Source organism: Lactuca virosa, chromosome 1, assembly GCF_052849685.1.
Source record: "Lactuca virosa cultivar CGN04683 chromosome 1, Lactuca_virosa_CGN04683_v6, whole genome shotgun sequence".
Lineage (NCBI taxonomy): Eukaryota > Viridiplantae > Streptophyta > Magnoliopsida > Asterales > Asteraceae > Lactuca > Lactuca virosa.
This window is the reverse complement of record NC_136426.1, coordinates 216,413,598-216,428,826: the sequence shown is the minus strand read 5'-3', so window position 1 is coordinate 216,428,826 and position 15,229 is coordinate 216,413,598. Positions and strand designations below refer to the sequence as shown.

The 15,229-nt window shown below is 31.2% G+C and overlaps 1 protein-coding gene across 2 annotated transcripts; it reads right to left on the bottom strand.

Moving 5' to 3' along the window:
• Nucleotides 1-8,297: 8,297 nt before the first annotated feature.
• LOC145164772 (putative receptor-like protein kinase At5g59700) lies at nucleotides 8,298-14,289 on the bottom strand. 2 transcript variants are annotated; one of them, XM_079083462.1, is made up of 7 exons: nucleotides 13,150-14,289; nucleotides 9,888-9,975; nucleotides 9,405-9,475; nucleotides 9,236-9,317; nucleotides 9,040-9,155; nucleotides 8,808-8,957; nucleotides 8,684-8,727 (listed from the first exon to the last, which is right to left on the bottom strand). In XM_079083462.1, the coding sequence occupies exons 1-6, from the start codon at nucleotides 14,077-14,079 to the stop codon at nucleotides 8,883-8,885; spliced, it is 1,362 nt and encodes a 453-aa protein (XP_078939588.1). In that variant the 5' UTR covers nucleotides 14,080-14,289; the 3' UTR covers nucleotides 8,684-8,727; nucleotides 8,808-8,882. The 2 variants fall into 2 exon arrangements, with proteins under 2 accessions (XP_078939583.1, XP_078939588.1); XM_079083457.1 differs by lacking the exons at nucleotides 9,040-9,155; nucleotides 9,236-9,317 and adding an exon at nucleotides 8,298-8,529 and having other exon boundaries at nucleotides 8,612-8,727; nucleotides 8,808-8,889; nucleotides 13,150-14,118.
• Between the last annotated feature and the right edge of the window lie 940 nt (nucleotides 14,290-15,229).

The window sequence follows — 15,229 nt, the reverse complement described above, 5'->3', positions numbered from 1 at the left end:
TTAGAAGGAAATCAAACTCGAAAAACCTAGGGTTTTGTGTATTCATCTTCATCTTCATCGGCTTTGATTTCAGAACAAAATTGTAAATGGTTTGTGAGTTCATTTTTGTGTGTTCATGTTCATCTTCATCTTCATCAGCTTTGAATTTTCACACACAACACAAATTGTTCGCATTAGTGGTAGAAATCCTTTATGGCTTGAGAAATGTGTAATCTCTCATTGATGAGCATTTATTAACGGTTTCTAGAAAATTCATCAAGTACCAAGATGTTATGTTAGATCTCGAATCTGATAAATGACTTAGATTCATGAACATGAGATGTAATCCATGTATGAGAATCAAGTATGGGCTTGATTAAAATTTCTCCCTATAGCAAGGCTAGAAGGAGTAAACAATTCTTCTAGAAAGAATAAATTACATGGATAACCATACACATTTAAAGCAAGACTATTAGTAAAAAAAAGTTTTTCTCATACTCATGTCATTGACTATGGTCCTCATCATACTCATGACATTAACTGTGATCAAACCTTTTTCACAAGTAGCTATGATCAGATCAACAAGGATATTATTTACTATAAATTTATATTCTTAATATGAGATATAGCAAAGAGATTTCAAGAAAGACCGCTTTTCTTAATAGACATCTACTAGAAGATATCTATATAGCTTAGCTTGGAGTCTTTCTTAATCCATGTTATCCTAAACAAAATGTGTAGAGCTTAAGATCCACTTGTGGATATAAAGAAAACATCTCAATGTTGCAATCATCACTTTAATGTAAAACCACAAGGTATGTTTTTACATCAAAATGAATAGAACATGTGTGTTTACTAAGAACTAGTGGGAGCATAGTGAAATTCCTAATCTTGTATGAATGAGACATACTTAATCATTTGAAATCACATTCTGACTAAGCAATGTCATTTTCACCTTGACTCGGAAAGTGTTTCTAAAATGAAAGACTTAGGAATGCGAAGATACATTCTTGGAATGTAAAATCTATAAGGGATATATAAAATGAATGTTAAAAGTTTCATGTCCTTATATATATTGGCAATATCTTGAAAGGGATCAAGACACAAGATTCTTTTGTAGAGTTATTGGCATTGTCATATGGCACCATTTTGAGCTAGCCTCAAAAGTACATAACTCATAGGCTTGAACTAGATGAAATGATTTATATTCTATTTGCTTGGCAAATAAATTCATCATTTACGCCATATTATGCATAGGACATGATATTTGATCATGTTGTAAGCATGTCATAGGATACTAATTGAATACATGGTTAAGCCATTGGATGACTAAGAGAGCATTCTAAGAGTAATTTAGAAGAACTAAGAGAATGTATGTGAGACAATTAGTTTAAAAATGATCTTTATGGAAAAAGCTACACAAGATGTTGATTTCTAAACATATATAAATAATTATGAATTATAATTGAATTTTGACTTCATTATGGAATGAAAAGTAAGTTTTGTTAAAATGAGGTCCAAGAAAAACATAATGACATAATCTACAACAAAGTAAGAATACACTACTTTAGAAGTTGAATTAAAATATAATTGGATGAATGGGATCATTGAAAAACTATGTTGATTTCTGTCATTCATGGATCACATAGAAATCTTTGTGACTTCGAGAGTATACTTAATCAAACTAAGATACTCTATGTCACAAAAAACACCAATCATATTCTCCAAGATATTTAACTATACTTAGAGTAAATTTAAGTATGGAGATGATAGTATTCATAGAATTCACATAGATTAAATTTTGTTAGGTCCATTGATAAGGTCATTCTTTTGAGCTAAGCATGAATGGGCACACTTCAACTATAAGACATTATTATTCTAGAAATGGGTTTTTTATTTAGATTTAGTATTTGGATATTGGAACATTAAAACAACAACTATTAGATAATGTTGTGATATATTGGGATATAGTCATCACATTAATACTTGTTGTGTTCTATATTAACATGTTTAGTCCATGAATAATGTTATTATTCTAAAAGTTCATAGTCGGTTATAATTGTGGGAACAATTCTGAAGTAAGACTAATATGAATTCGATTGGTTGACTCTCACTAGATGAAAGTAGGCAAGTGGTTGTAACCAAGTTTCATAGGTACTTGTCAGAGAACTAGTATTGAACTGACCCGCATCAAGATCATCTCATGGATCGCTATCATGAATGATACTTGATTAAAAGGTACTATCTTTGTATCTTTAATACCTGAGATACATAGTGGGACTTGAGTGTAGGGAGTACTATGCTTTGATATGGTCAAATGTTGTTCCTTAACCGGGCAGTTATAAAAGCCATTTTCAAGTAAGGTGTGAACTATGCAAGAGGCTTATGTAGTCAAGATAGGATTTGTTCATCTTATATGTTGAGAGTTAGACATCTAAGGCGCCTTACCAAAAGTTGAACAACTAATGAGATTGATCACGATCCGTATCTCATGTTCAACATGATGTCTGTAGCAAAGGGATAACTGATAAGCTTACCTTATACACCAATTGTAACTTTGAGCTTTTTGGGAATTGGGTGTTGATAGAATGGCACCATATCGTATATTGTTGGGGGCAGTGAAATGTTGCTAGACGTTTACCACTGTCTATATCAGTTTAATATGAGTCTTGCACAAGTGGGAGATTGAAAGGTCTAGTATGCTCAAGAGTCATATTAAAGTGATATTGGTAATTAACATATGATATTAATGGGTCACACTAACAACAACTTGATATAATTGATTATTTATTAGAAATTTATTTTAATAAATATTCAATAAAACTCTTATAATTAAATTGGAAATTATTTATTTCATGGAAATTTTAATTTTCATTAGCAAGTAACATAATATATCATATGGTATGATTTATTAAGTCGTGTACAACATTTTGGACCAAAAGGACTTTTTGTCTTTTACCAAAAGGTTAAAGTTTATATTTTATAAAAGAGTTTATAAAATTACCAAGTTTGGCTTCTTTAATACTCTGAAAACCATAAGCATGCATGCTTGAATGCTAGTGATGGGTTTTTGATTATTTAAAGGGAAAGGAACCATGTTTTAAAGGTATGGGAGACAAGTAGGCTTTATGAGACATTATTGTCTTAAAGTGTTAAGGACTTATGGTCCATAAAATCACTTTATGCATATAAAAGATGAGGCTTGCACTCACTCTTTCTTCTTGATGCAAATGGCCGAAACTTGTTCTTTTTCTCTCATTCTCTCTAATTTTTCTTTGAAGACTTCGAGATTACTTGCTTTTACATGCCCTCTTTAAGTTCATATTGGTTATGAACTTAAAGCTTAAGGGTTTAAGAGTTTTTTGACTAGCATCTACATCAAGTTGAGTCATTGTTGGTGTTTCAAAGGTTCCATCTTCTTCATCAACTTCCAAGCCTCCCAAGAGGATCCAAAGAACAACAAAGGTTGTTATTTTTTCATCCTTTTTATGGTTGGTATTTTATCTTTCAACAACTTGCAAGGAGATCTTTGGTGGGTATAAAATGTTTTGTTATGTTCAAATTTTTTCAGTCTTCCGTTGCCATATTTTTAAAGTTTATGAGACTATTTTTGAACTAAAACCCAACAGTCAAGTCATTATCCCTATCTTTAGGACCATACAAAACAAATAAGAAATCACAAGAAAACTAATGCTTGTATAAAACTTCATTTAAAATTCCATACGTTTTTCATTTTATTAATCATAATATAAATTTATTTTTATTGCCGCTTTTATGTAATCTTGCTTATGGATTCATCTATTGATTATGAAGTCTTGTAAACTTGTCATTTTTTACTTATTGATAAAACATGCAAACAAACGCTTAATTAAACACCCAAAAAGGAACCCATAATGAAATCTCATGTAAATTAATCAAACTAAAACACATTGTTCACTCCCTGATGGAACTTAAGAGTACATTAAATAATTTTCAAATAAAAAGGTTTAAGGTTACTATAAAAGAACTCTAATAAAAAAATCACTACTAAAAACTTACATGAAAACTTGAGTTTTGAAGGATAAATAATGAGAAAATCACCGACCCTCGTGTCTGTAAAAATATCAACTTCTAATTCAGGTAACCCCTAATTTTGATAAGTTATGTGTAAAGGATGGGAAGAATCGGTGAGGGGTTCTTGATTTTAAATAATTAACTTAAAAAGACACATTGTTATGTCATTCTTAAAGCACTTTAGGGACACTTTTAAAAGTCTTCTAGCTCCCATTTGCAAAAACAACTCTCTCTTGCCAAAGGACTTCAAGATTCCATGTGTTGTGATGGCATTGACACTTAAACCATTAAGACCAAAACCATAAGTACAAAATCAAGTTTGGGATTATAAAGTGATTAAGACATGGAACAATTTTCCAAACTTGGCTAAATCTTCATCTTATTGTATTTGGAAAAAGAATAAAACTAGTCTAAACTAATTTATTACAAACAAATTAAATAAATGAAAAATATTTATTTATCTGTTACATCTTATGAAGAAATAAATAAAAACCAACACAACACAAAAGTCCTAATGGCTAGGTTTGTTTATACACAACTTCATCATATGAAATAAACAAATAAGCACTTTGTTTTTCAAAGGCAACTTTATACAACTAAAACACATGAAATTTTGTTCGTGTAAAAATGACAATTATAAAATAACAAGTAATCATAGAAAATATATTTGGTGATTTTTAGCCAAAAGAAATACCAAACATATTTTTCAAAACATAATAATAAATCTTTCTAAGATGTAAAAGAGGCTCAGATACCACTGATGAGTTTCGATAAGCTAAAAGCGATTTTCTTTTTAAATAAAACTCTCTTATGAACGGAAAATGGATGTGATTTTAAAATAACTATTATTTAAAGATTATTTAAAAAACCACCAAGGATTCATTTACATGATATGAAAGATTATAAACAACCATATGATATTTAGAAGACAACCTTTAAAGACTTTGATCCCACTTGGTAATTACGGAGTTGATGAAGATGGAAAAAACTCAAAGTAGAGTTTATGTATAATGTATCCACCAACAAGTTTATGTCACCAAGAAATCTAATTCTCTCTTGTAAAATACTTCTTAAGCCTTTAAGAACTTTAACGTCCGTGTTTCTCACTAGGCATTAATTAAATATATGGTCGATGATGGTCGATAGTTGTAATAATTTGATGAATAAATAAAAGGAAATTGTTTGAATGTATGTTATTTATGTGCTTATATTATGTGTATATAATAGTAGGTGAAAACTTAATAAATATGGCTAAAACAAATATTAATTAAGATAAATAACATTGATAAACGACGAAGTAGTTGTGATGAGGATTTCGGGGATATAAAGAATGCTTAAATCTGACTTCGTATGAATAAGTAAAGATCGTTTGAAGTTTTGCGTTCAAACCGATACGGATGAGTGCGTGGTAAATAACGAATTTTAGCTAGGTTGCTTATTAGCCTAAGAAATGTAAATGAAAGTCATAGTAATCGTAAAATCGAGAACAAACATAAAGAGAGTGCCCAAATCTAACTTCATATGAGGAAGTTATGATTTTTCGAAGTTTCAACGCAGTAGTGCGGACAAAGAAATTGAATTTTAGATCGGTTGATATTTAGTTGAAACAACCTAAACAAGAGTTGAAGATATCGTAAATATGAGTCTGTCGATGTAGATGTCATATGAAAAAATATGAGTTTTAAACAAAGATTAACAATCTAAGGATTCTAAAATAATTAATAAAAAATAAAATGGGAAATAGATGACAGGTCTAAATGAAAGTTGTAGATCTGTTCGATAGCTACGCGTTGGTATAAAGAACGTAAAAAATGGTGTACATATGAAGAAGTTACGAATTTTTGAAGTCTTGCAAGATGCACCACACGCAAAAAGGCGTGTCTTGCGCTTCTAGAAGCTGCCAAGTAGCACCACCCAAATCAGGACATCTGTGAACAAGCTAAAAGGAGCATCTTGTTCGAAGTGCATAGCGTGCACCTTCAGATTGCACGGCGATCCTATGCAAAATTTTGCTTATAAATAGCCTTTTTCTGGTAATTCATTCCCCACACTTATCCTATCATTCTCTCTCGATTTTCTTCTCCCTAAGCCTGATAAATTAGTGTTTAGGGTATTTTGTCGAAGCCATGAGGTCCCAGAGAGCCAGGTAATTAGGAGCTATCGAGTCGGAGTTCTACCAGTGCACTTTCCAGACTTTTGTCAGGAAAATTTATGTAAGTTAAGCTACACTTATATTGCTTTCACTGTAACTTATATATATATATATATATATATATATATATATATATATATATATATATATATATATATAATCGTTGTTATGAATTTATAAATAAAATTTATCAGTAATTCCAAGTCGTTATGTTGATTGATCTATTAGGGTGATGTCTAGTAAAATTTTAATGAGGTGTTTAAAGTATGATCTCCAAACAGTATACCCTATATACCAAATGTACCTACCTCTGATACGATCTTACATGTTTCTCCTTAAGTGATAGATATTGATGTAGATGTTGAAGAGTCTAAACTATTAATAGCCACGATGAATATTAAATTAAGACTTAGTGAAAATTAAACCTAGGTCACATCAAAGGAAAGACTAAGTGTTGAAGCGAAGCGCTTCCCAATTTTCCAGTCATCCACTTTAGCAAGTGAGTGCATAGTTACTTTCATCTTACACATAAATATAAAGTATCTAGATGATTAAATGTTATGTGTGCCTATTATCTGTATTACTTGATATCTTTGTTAAAAGAATTATATGATTTTTTTTACTTGATTTAATCATATATGTATTTTTCATATATTTATATAAAATATATTAGGTGGTGATGGATAATGAAAATGATGAGATGATAATAAGAGGACTTGACTATTGATGAAGCAGTCATCTAGCAAAGTATAAATGACGACTGCAAACTATTCTAGACAGTCCAGTAGAAACGCTAGCAGACTCGCAACCTGCAAGTGTTAATGAACTATTTGTTCATTGGATGTACTCTATCCCCCTTGGTTTCCTTATTGACATATATTGCTAAAGGAATCCCCCAAGCAGTATTGTCTACCCGTTGTTGATGATAATCCTTAGGATAGGCCCCTTGAGATCAGTATTTTAGGATCAATATGTGAGAACAAAAGGAATGGGTAATCAGGAGAATTATTTGATGTGAATTATATAATTAAAGAACTTAATTATTGTAGGGTGAAAACCCTATGTGCTCACCAGGACCCTAAGCCTGACCCATTCAGTTTCTTTGTATCATAGGTAGTGGTACGAAGGCACTTGGATGATAAGCGATTTCTGGAGTTTGTAGTCCATTAGTATAATAAGATGTTGTAAGGCCTATTAAGACTTATTTATGCTTATGTATATATATTGACGATGACATTCCATGATTTTAAATATATATGAAATACATTTCCTTGGAAATGCTTTGATAATAATATCATCATGTTTTGGGAACAAATTTCACATAAATTTTTATACTCTGAAATAAATAAAGCATAAATAAAAGTTTTAAATTGGCCGTGAAATGGGGATTTCACAATAAATTATCCCAAATAAGTCTTAAAGGAGAAGCACTTCATAAGTACCACTGATCTACTTTAGAGATAAAGAGAGGATATAGAATAAATGCCATCGACATTGAGAGAAAGAGATGCAAAGACTAGCTTCAAAATAAAGGAATCCCTAAAAGTATGTGTTTTTAAACCTTATGCAGCTAAAAGTAACATCCTTCCCCATTATGCGAGCATCTTCACCTAAATATGTTTTCATTCTTGGCATATATTTTAGCATGCAATAACCTCAGTTTGATACCACTTATTTGAACAAATGATCAAGTGTATGCTAGTTTTGGATGCTTAAATGAGTGTTCTATCTACCAAATGGATTCTAGCCTAACGTTATCAGGTGTTTCCCTCTCTAATGCAGGTTGAGGGTTCAAGTCTCATCTAGGACATAATGGATTAAGGAGTAGTATATAAGTAATTTTGATTTTCGATAAAAAAAAAATCAATTGGCTATCTATATTTATGGTGCTTTCGAATAACATAAGAAACATGGGTGAAAGAGCTTTACCAAAAATGATTTTCTTGATAAATGAAAGATAATTCAAGTGGAAAGAAATTTATAAGGGGTTATTGAGTTTGTTTTGTGATGTCTGATAGTCTAATACAACTACAATATAAAGAACGAAATTAATCATTATACATACTAGACATATTTCATAAATTAAGGAATATATTAGGCATGTAGCCAAAGAGATGGACAAAAAAAGCCTTGGGAGTTGTCAAAGTAGGTTAAGTTAACACGATAAAAACCTATTTCAACGAAAAGAAAAGCACAACATTAATCCTTAAAAGATCAAGACATGAAGAATTCTTACTTACATCTTCTACTATTGGGGACGAAAATTCTTAAGATTTTTCTGGCACATGAATGTATATAGACGTTAAGTTTAACTCCTCAACAACCTTGTTATCATCCTTGTCGAACTTCAAAAAAAATGATAGTTTTCAATCCATGATCTACCATATATTGCTTCACTATAAAGTTGTTATTGTATAAATAACTCACCATTTTGTTAGTCACATCCTTTTCAGTTGTCCCATTAGGTGCCATAATAGCCAAAACTTTAAACTTTGCTTTGCACAACATGTTAGGGGGTGCCACCTTTTTTGCTTTCTCTTTAACTACACAAGTTGCATATAAAAAATATTATTGTTGTCCTAGAAGGTATATGATAAGAATTATGATCACATATCACGTATACCTTTGACATTATAAATTGATCTTGGTAACACAATTCCATAGATTGGACGAACACAGTAATCCTTAGGGTTCGTTGTTAGAACCTTTGCACATGAATGTATATAGACGTTAAGTTTAACTCCTCAACAACCTTGTTATCATCCTTGTCGAACTTCAAAAAAAATGATAGTTTTCAATCCATGATCTACCATATATTGCTTCACTATAAAGTTGTTATTGTATAAATAACTCACCATTTTGTTAGTCACATCCTTTTCAGTTGTCCCATTAGGTGCCATAATAGCCAAAACTTTAAACTTTGCTTTGCACAACATGTTAGGGGGTGCCACCTTTTTTGCTTTCTCTTTAACTACACAAGTTGCATATAAAAAATATTATTGTTGTCCTAGAAGGTATATGATAAGAATTATGATCACATATCACATATACCTTTGACATTATAAATTGATCTTGGTAACACAATTCCATAGATTGGACGAACACAGTAATCCTTAGGGTTCGTTGTTAGAACCTAAAACCAAAAAAATAAAATCTTCTAAAACTATATAAAAGGACAATAACTACACCGAATGAGGATATTTATACACAAATAAGGTACCTTAAAGGCAATAAGTTGGTCAGTCTTGTTGGTCAATTGGAAGGAACATAACCTTTTCTTCTTTAGTCCCACTAAAAAATGAATCCATAATTATTATTTCTCATAAAAGCAGATACAACCATATGAAGAAAATAGATAAAAGTATGTGTAACAAAAGGATCTTGCACCAAAAGCTCAATTTGATTGATTTATCTTTAGGACCATACAAAACAAATAAGAATTCAAAAGAAAACTAATGCTTTTATAAATCATCATTTAAAATTCGATACCATTTTCATTTTATTAATCATAAAATAAATTTATTTTTATTGCCACTTTTATGTAATCTTTCTTATGGATTCATCCAATGTAAACCGATCAAACTAAAAAACATAGTCCACTCCCCAACAAAACTTAAGAGTACATTAAATAATTTTCAAATAAAGTGGTTTAAAGTTATGATAAAATATCTCAAATAACAACAAATCAATACTAAAAACTTACATGGAAATTTGAGTTTTGAAGGATAAAGGATGAGAAAATCGCCGACGCTCATGTCTGTAAAAGTATCAACTTCTGATCCAGGTAAACCCTAATTTTTGACAAGTTTTGTATAAAGGATGGGAAGACTGGATGAGGGGTTCTTAATTTTAACGTATGAACTTAAAAAGACAAATTACATACATGGAAAAAAGAAAAAAAAATATGAAGAACTAAAAGAAAATAAATGTACACCAAAATAGAGAAAGATGAAGAGGAAGAGAAGAAAAGACAAATGCGTCTTAACTCTTAACACACTAACAAAACACTTAATCAAAAGAGCATAAGAGGCTGTAAAAACCTAGCGAGAAGGGGTTCTCTCCTTCCAATCTCAAACAATTTTGATCCAGCATAGGAGGCTGTAAAAACCTAGCAAGAAGGGGTTCTCTCCTTCCAATCTCAAACAATTTTGATCCAGCATAGGAGGCTGTAAAAACCTAGCAAGAAGGAGTTCTCTCCTTCCAATCTCAAACAATTTTGATCCAATGAGAGATGTAAAAATGACGACTTAGCCAATTAACGAAAGAAATAGCAAGAGTGGAGGGCTTTATTTATATATATATATATATATATATATATATATATATATATATATATATATATATATATATATATATATATATATATATATATACAAAGAGAGAGAGAGAGAGGTAGGTTCCGTTGAGATTAAAAATAAAATAGAGATCTTAAGATTGAACCTCAGCCATATATTTCACATCTGCGGCTCTAACCCTCCGGTGTACCGGCGCGACAAGTCTGTTATAATCATAAATGATTATATAGCGTTGTTCGTTCCTTTCTCCTCCGCCACCATCCCCACCACCACAACGGCCACCCTCACCACCACTACCACCACGTTTGACACCAGCTGACCTCGCCACTGTCATCTCCGTCACTTATACCACTGCCACATCTATCGTCACCACCTCTTCTGCCACCAACTATCATAATCATTTATGATTACTCGGTCTGTGAACAGACATATATGTATAATCATTTATGATTAGACATATATGTATAAACATTCATAATCATATATGATTATACCTGTCTGCCATATAATCATTTATGATTAGGCATACCTGCTGCTGCTGGTACGTTGAAGCTTTGAAATTTGTGGTTGAGATTGAATCTTAAGTTCTTAACTTTTTTTTTAATCTCAAGTGAACCGTCATATATATATATATATATATATATATATATATATATATATATATATATATATATATATATATATATATATATATATATATATATATATATATATATATAATGTCCATATATTCAAGGCTAATTAACGTTGAAAGTAAGGGTGCATTAAGAAAAATATTGCTAGTAGTTGGAAGCTATAAGTAAGTAAGATTTATTTGTCCAGAAATGTTTGAAAAAATAGTTATTGGCTCTTGAAGGCATGAATTATATAAAAACAAAAAGTTAAAAACGGTCACAAAAGTTAAATTAAATAACTTTTAGATTATTAGTATTTTGTTTAAGATAATACAAAGAAAATCCTATTGTTAATTTTTTTCATATTTTTTACGCTCTTCTTGAAAACCAAAATCTAAAAGCTCAAAAACATTTGTGTGGAACACATGTTATGACTTTATTTTCTTAACCATAAAGGACAAAATACTGATAGTTGTTTATATAATAGGACAAAAAACAGCTTTTACACATAATGGATTTGAGTTTGTATTATTTGATATTAACGGGTAATTAAAAGACAAAAAAACCAAACACTTCATATGTGTGTATTTGAAAAATAAAGCTAGTAGTTGAACTAGGAGTTTTTAAAACGTAAATCTAATTTTTAAAGGCCTAAAATTAAATAAAAACATAAAACTAAAAAGCTCTCAAAAGCTAACAAAAACTAGTTCACGATAGTTTTTGGATTAGAATAATTTTTTTCTATTTAAAAATAAAAAGAATACCCCTTTTGACTTTATTTGTTTGAACATCAAATGACAAATTATCGGCTTATTGAAAATGATTAAAAAAAAAGACACAAAGAATCGTGTAAACATTTGATATTTTGGTCAGTAATCTTTGATTTTAATTCGTAATTAACAAAATAGTCCTTGTATTTTGGGCTTAATAGCGATAACGTAATATCATTCATTGACTGAGAAAAAAAATAAAGATGATCATACTAAAACACAAATTTTGTTATTTTGTTGTTATGTAATTATATTTTTTTTATATATAAAGCTTTACTTGATGATTAAAATTCTCATGTGAAATGACAAATAATGATTATTTTCAGATATATATTATGTATATCATAAATCATAAATATAGAATATAATAGGATTAACGTTTAGTTGAAAACCTCGACAAAAGTTGTGAATCTTGAGAACCTATCACAATTAAATAATTTTCTTTTCTATTTTTTATTTCTGAAATACAAACATATCAGAATTAATAGATTTTTATTCGCCGCATCTACATATATACATCTTTAAGAATAAAAAAAAATATCATGATGCTTTGAGCCTAAAGTAAAGCTATAAAGCTCAAAAGTTATCAAAAAATTTTCACTGAAATGTAAATATTTTAACATATATATTTTTGTCTTAAAAGTATATCAAAATTGATTTATTTGAATATAGAGAATAAAATTCATTAAGCTCGATATATTTTTAGATAATAATCTTCTAAATAATCGGTTCTCAAAGTTTTGTGATTTCTATTTGAAATTATCTATATATTGTGTCAGTTTCTAGCGCTTGAATAAGCAGAGTTTTTTAAAAGTTGCAAAAAAAATAGAATTAGATTTGCCTTTTGAGATATTCAACGCCTAGAATAAGAAGATTTTTTTATAAGTTGCATAAAAAACAGAAGTAGATTTGCCATTTGATATATTCAAGACCTAAATTTGTCTATGCTCTCAATCTTAATTTGCAACTCGACCTTTACAAAAAGAAATTTTGGTAGTAAAATCTTTTAAAATTAAGGAAAATCACTTTTTAGCTCTTGTCTAAACTCGCAATTGACCAAAGTTATTTTAACATTATCTTGATGTCAGTACTACAAATAGTCATATCACCGACAGAGATTATGACAGAAAACTTATTCCAACGAATTACGATCGAAAATGGCAGTCGATGTTAGGGTAATTTTTGTAGCGATCATATGCTTTTCTAGTTAAAAATAAACAATACTCATCACATACAACTTCGGTCAATTCATCATGCTTTCAAAATAAGTAAATGTGAAGACTTACTTGAATATCCAATGCATGTTCAATCATCCCAATGACCGTGACCATACTAGGGCGTTCCTTTAAATTTAAACTAATGCATTGATATGCAACTTCTTTAATCATATGGAAAGAACGACTACTAATCTGATGTCTGATGTGGGGATCAATTAACTCATGTACTTTCGTTTCATCGGATTGTCGAACCAAATTCATTAGAAACGCTGCCTTATCACCTCCAAGGCTCCTTTCATTATAAACCAGCATCCCACTCAACATTTCGAATAGTACCACACCAAATGAGTACACGTCTGATTCTTTTCGGAGGATGTGGCTTTCATGATAAGCGGGATCCAAGTAAAATTGAGTACCCGCAACCTTTGTATTGAGATGGGTAATTGGCTGATTCTTTGGACCCCATTTTGATAGGCCAAAATCACATATTTTTGCCACCAAATTTTTATCTAACAATATGTTAGCACTCTTAAAGTCTCTATGTATCACTCTGGTGTGCTCCCCAAGACTCGAGTGAAGGTAATCAAGTCCTCTTGCTGCCCCTAAACAAATCTTGAGGCGTTGTGTCCATGTTATGTTGCACATCTTATTTTCATATTGGAGATGATGATCGAGACTTCCATTGCTAGCGTACTCATAAACTATGATCATCTCATTGCTTTCATCACAGTAGCCAATAAAAGAGATGATGTTTTCATGCTTGAATTTTAAAATCATGCGAAGCTCATTAAGAAACTCGTGCTCTCCTTGGTGACTATCCGGAGCTCGGCGTTTGATAGCAGCTGTGCGGTTTTGCCAGCGTACAGAGAGTTCTCCTAAGTAGACCTTGCCAAATCCACCACCTCCAATACATCTTTCGGGGCTGAAGTCTTTGGTTGCAAGGTTGATCTCCTCCAGTGGAATCAGATAATTTTCAAGGTTTACCTTTAAAGAAGACATTAATTGTCTTTTGATATTGGTGATGATGTATGGTTTAGGTAGAAGCACTAAATTGGCTTTGAATAAATACAGAAAGACGTTTGCCTAGGTCGCCCACCTCATTTGACCATGGTTTAAAAAAAAATTCAGGTCATCGATAATTGTTAAGAAACTCTCATACAAGTTGCTGGGTAATGTATTTTAAAGGGATTTGACGACTTGACTTCAATTATCAAGATATGTGGTTAATTTATAATATGATTACAAGTTTACAACTTTAGTGTTCACACCTTTCCGTCTCAAGTTCATTTGGGTTACTGTTTTAAAATATCGATCATCTTTCCACCATTCACATGGGCATATTCTTCTGTCTGTCCAATTTAAAACAAAATTAACTACATGAACAAGCAGTTTGTTCATTAATAAATTGTTATTCATTTTTAATTGGATCATTGGATCATAGTCGAGCATGTAGGGTTTTTCACATCGTTTAGCCACCACTTATGGTAAGACCAAAGAAAGTACAAATTACTTATATCATTTCAAAACATGTCATCTACTGCATCTTGCTCATCGATTTCGTCTCTGGCATGATCAACCCTACCCCTCCTCCCCCCCCCCCCCCCCCCCGACATGTTTACACAGTTCAGCATGTTCCGCAATTAACCCGGATAACCCTGGTTGCCCCCTGCTTTCACGCTTGCTTCATAAGCAATAGTTTTTTTTTTTTCCATCTGATATATTGTCACTTACACTCATTTCGTGTCTCACCAACTAATTAATTATGTATATATTCACCATCTTTGTAGATTCTTTAATCTTTTACACACACATCATATGCCAAACTATGTTGTATTACAAATAGCATATTCTTTAAAATTAAAGAAGTCGTCTTATTTTATGGTCTGCATGCTACCAGGGCCGGCCCTAGAGGGTGGGCAGGCGACCGCCCCGGGCCTCGCCAAATCTTGGGGCCCCCAAAATTTACTATCAATATACATGGGTTTAGAGGATATAAAGTATAATATGCAATGAAAACCACAAACTGATTCTAGTTGAGATGGTTCAGTCGAATAGCAATTTTAATCCACGAGAAGATGCCCGTGTTCAAACCTCTCTCATTAGTATTACTTATCTTGTTTTTTTCCTTTTTGGAAAACAGAAAAAGAGG

Excerpts from the sequence above, each read along its gene's own strand:
- LOC145164772 (XM_079083457.1), bottom strand. The coding sequence starts at position 14,079 with ATGTCTTCTTTAAAGGTAAACCTTGAAAATTATCTGATTCCACTGGAG. Across the intron at positions 8,890-9,404 it reads ACCAACTTATTGCCTTTAAG|GTTCTAACAACGAACCCTAA; the intron begins GTACCTTATTTG and ends TCATGTGCAAAG. Across the intron at positions 8,728-8,807 it reads ATCAATTTATAATGTCAAAG|TTAAAGAGAAAGCAAAAAAG; the intron begins GTATACGTGATA and ends CAACTTGTGTAG.